At 40.6% G+C, this 3,242-nt stretch overlaps 1 protein-coding gene across 1 annotated transcript; it reads right to left on the reverse strand.

The window, feature by feature from the left end:
• Positions 1–2,980, reverse strand: LOC112732294 (uncharacterized). The gene is made up of 3 exons (XM_025780963.3): positions 2,158–2,980; positions 837–1,134; positions 1–263 (listed from the first exon to the last, which is right to left on the reverse strand). The coding sequence occupies exons 1-3, from the start codon at positions 2,812–2,814 to the stop codon at positions 202–204; spliced, it is 1,017 nt and encodes a 338-aa protein (XP_025636748.1). The 5' UTR covers positions 2,815–2,980; the 3' UTR covers positions 1–201.
• Positions 2,981–3,242: the final 262 nt, after the last annotated feature.

Here is a 3,242-nt window from a genome sequence, read left to right on the forward strand (position 1 = left end):
TTGGATACCAAACTTCCATATCCCCATTATATATTGGTATAGATATCTTGTGCATGGGTGTATAACTGCAACTGATAAATTGGACGCCTTAGCAGAAACAGGTTTCCTTGTGGGATATGTTAGTTTGAGTCCTCCAGGGACCAAAAATCCTTCTCTCAATATGGAAAATATTATACTCAAGCATGGCCATCAAGAAAGCTATCAACCTTCCATTGTTTGATCCTGTCCTTTGGGATTAGTAGTTCCAGAATGACAACGTTTTACTGCAGAAAAACAACACATCAACGAAGTCATTATTTAAGAGCCAAATCGACCAATTTCATAGAATTACAGGAGTCAGTTGATGATGTTGCTACTGAAACCAAATTGTAGAACTTTTAAAAGTCGAGTTGGTAATTGGTATACAACATAGTAAACAAGTTGCAGCAGAAAGTAAGTGTCTCTAAACTTGACAAAGTCAAACCAGAGCTCCTAAGCTCCTTTCTAGCAAAAAAGAGTTGCATTGGTCTGTTTGACAGGTTATATTTATCATATCAAATCATTTGTAGGGTTAGACAACACAAAATTTGGTGCTAGTCCAAAGTCATGATAATTTAATCAATTATAGAGCAATGGTTTAAATAAAGCTTAAAATGTTGTAAAAATGAGCTACTCATTTAGTTATGTGCAGTGATTGCTTGTATGAAATGGATCCACAGGAAATAGCAGCCATCCTTAAAGCAGTTTGATGCACTATAAAGCAAAATCATACATAAAGATATAGGATCGACAAAAAGTTACAGTATTCCGTCTAAACATAAAATCCAACAATTCAGTATTAAGAAATTAAGACTCACATTTTAGAGATGATCCAGCAAGGCATGTCAACCTAGATTGTGTCTTACACTCAGCTACTGGATTCAACTTCTCTGTTGCAGCCATTCGAACATCCCAGACATGTATAACCCCATCAGATGATGCAGATGCAACTAGGTTCGGATCATCACTCCCTGAAGCAGCATCACTATCTGTGAGCACAACAATTCCTTTTACACGGGCATTATGTGCTCCTTCAATGCAATAAGCCACCTTCCCACTGTTTATGTCCCATGCTGTGATATTTCGGTCCTCACCACCTGTGTATAGAAGTCCATTCTACAATATAGAATAAACTCTAGGTGTCAAAAAGGAGTAGAACAAACATTGAAAAGGGAAAGAAAGCAACCTCTAGGCAGTGTCATTAGGGAATAATGGTAATTTTAAACCACAAATTATGTTGCTCTACTTAGTTATATCAGAAAACAATCCAACCCCCAAACTCATCCCTCAATATGAAATTATGAATATATTTCAATTAACATTGTATGGATGCTGTATTTGCACATTCTTATCATCCATGCTACAGAAAGTTGACTTTACCAACAGAGAACTCGATCCTCAATCAAATGTTCAACACTTGCATTAACCAACATCATACACTTCCCAACAGATGTTTTAGAATACAAATGATTGAGATTAGGGCTGCAGCTAAGAGCAAAAGTCATAGGGACAGCGGCGCTTTCCTTTTGGAAAGGTGGTCATAGAATCGAATTCCGGCCGTGGTATGCACCAATAAGACCACCAAAAGCCTTTGTGGCACCAGTGGTACACAGAAGTCATGGGTGATCATTGCTCCGATGCTTCGGGCGAAACCAATTCCCAGGGTGTGACGGGCGCTCCACCCAGAAGAAGCCTGAAGTCTGACTTCGGCACATTCTAGTTTTTGGCTCGCAATAAAGCTGATAAAAAAGAATTGGAAATAGGCCAAGCCTTTTTCTAGAACTGTTCGGAAGAAGACATAGGAGCCTAGACTTCAGTAACTTCCAAAATTACAACAATTCAAAAGCAAATAATACTTTAACACCCCTGTAAGCACATTTCCAGATCATCAGCAAAGAATTTTAATTATCTAGATCATCATTAAACACCATTCAACAAGAACATAAATTTTTACATTTAAAGCTGAATTACAAAACAGAACAATGCTATATAAATACCCACCCCCAAATTCCTTACAAAATACACACGTTCCATTAATTTAACATCGCTGTAAGCACATTTGCAATTTCCACTAACACAAATCAGTATCATGCAATTGAAAGTTATATCACCAATTAAGGTCAAGAAAAAAGAGCGAACCTTCGCTGGCGTAGCGCAGAGGACCTTTTTTTGGCAGTCCAATTCAAATAGCAAGCGCGCATCCTCAGCCCCGTGCACAGTCACCTTCTCGTCCATGGCCATAAAGAACCTGTCTCCAGCCAAGTCATACCTCACTATACTTGCCTCCTTTCCAAGGCGGCAACAGAAGCTCCTTCGGCCACGTACAAGGTTGACCATGGCGAGGCATTCATCACGGCCAACAGAGAGTGCGAGCTTGCCGGAGGGGTGAAGTGCGAGGTCGTTGACGGCACGGCGGTGGACGCGGGGGAGCGTCTTGAGGTGGACGAAGCCATCGGCGTCAAAGAGCGACAGTGAGCCTTCGGCGTCGGCGGAGAGGAGGTTGCGGGGAAAGGGAAGGGAGGGAGGGGCGTAGAAAGCAAGGGCGGTGACCGTGGCAGAGTGTTGGTGGAGGGAGCCGAGGGAGGCAGCGGTGGCGAGGTCGTAGAGGTGGATTGTGTCGTCAGCACCGCCGGAGGCCACGACGGAGCCGGAGACGGCGACGCACTTGATGAGAGAGAGGTGGGAAGGGTAAGAGAAGAGAGGGCTTAGGGTTAGGGTTTCGTTTTTGGGATTTAGGGAGAAGCCCCAAATGAACCTCTCGTATGATCCTGCTACCAGACTCATTCTTGGGTGCATATCGGTGGTGAAAGATATGCTGCTGCTAATACTTCGTTTCTCGTATTAGCACCTCCACTCTACATAAACCCTACACTCTCAGCGTCACCAAGAAGGGGGTTTACGTTTTTGGTGTCCTTTTTTTAAAAGAAAAAAATAAATAGATTCTTACTTTTGGAGTTTTGGTAGTAGCCATTTAAATTTTTAAGAATTTAACATTTAAATTTTTAACTTTCTTATAATTGAAATAGATAGTCTAATTTGTCCCATTATAAAAATACTTATACATGTGTATTTGTATAGTAGCTAAATTAGTACAAAAGAAGTCATGCTTAATTTTTCTATTGGGTCTGATATATCTAAGTAAACAGAGAAATCAATATATTCAAATTTTAAAAAAGACAGAAACTTAAATATATTTTCAAATTCTCATAGATTTAAATGTCCGT

This window comes from Arachis hypogaea, chromosome 13 (genome assembly GCF_003086295.3).
Source record: "Arachis hypogaea cultivar Tifrunner chromosome 13, arahy.Tifrunner.gnm2.J5K5, whole genome shotgun sequence".
Classification (NCBI taxonomy): Eukaryota; Viridiplantae; Streptophyta; class Magnoliopsida; order Fabales; family Fabaceae; genus Arachis; species Arachis hypogaea.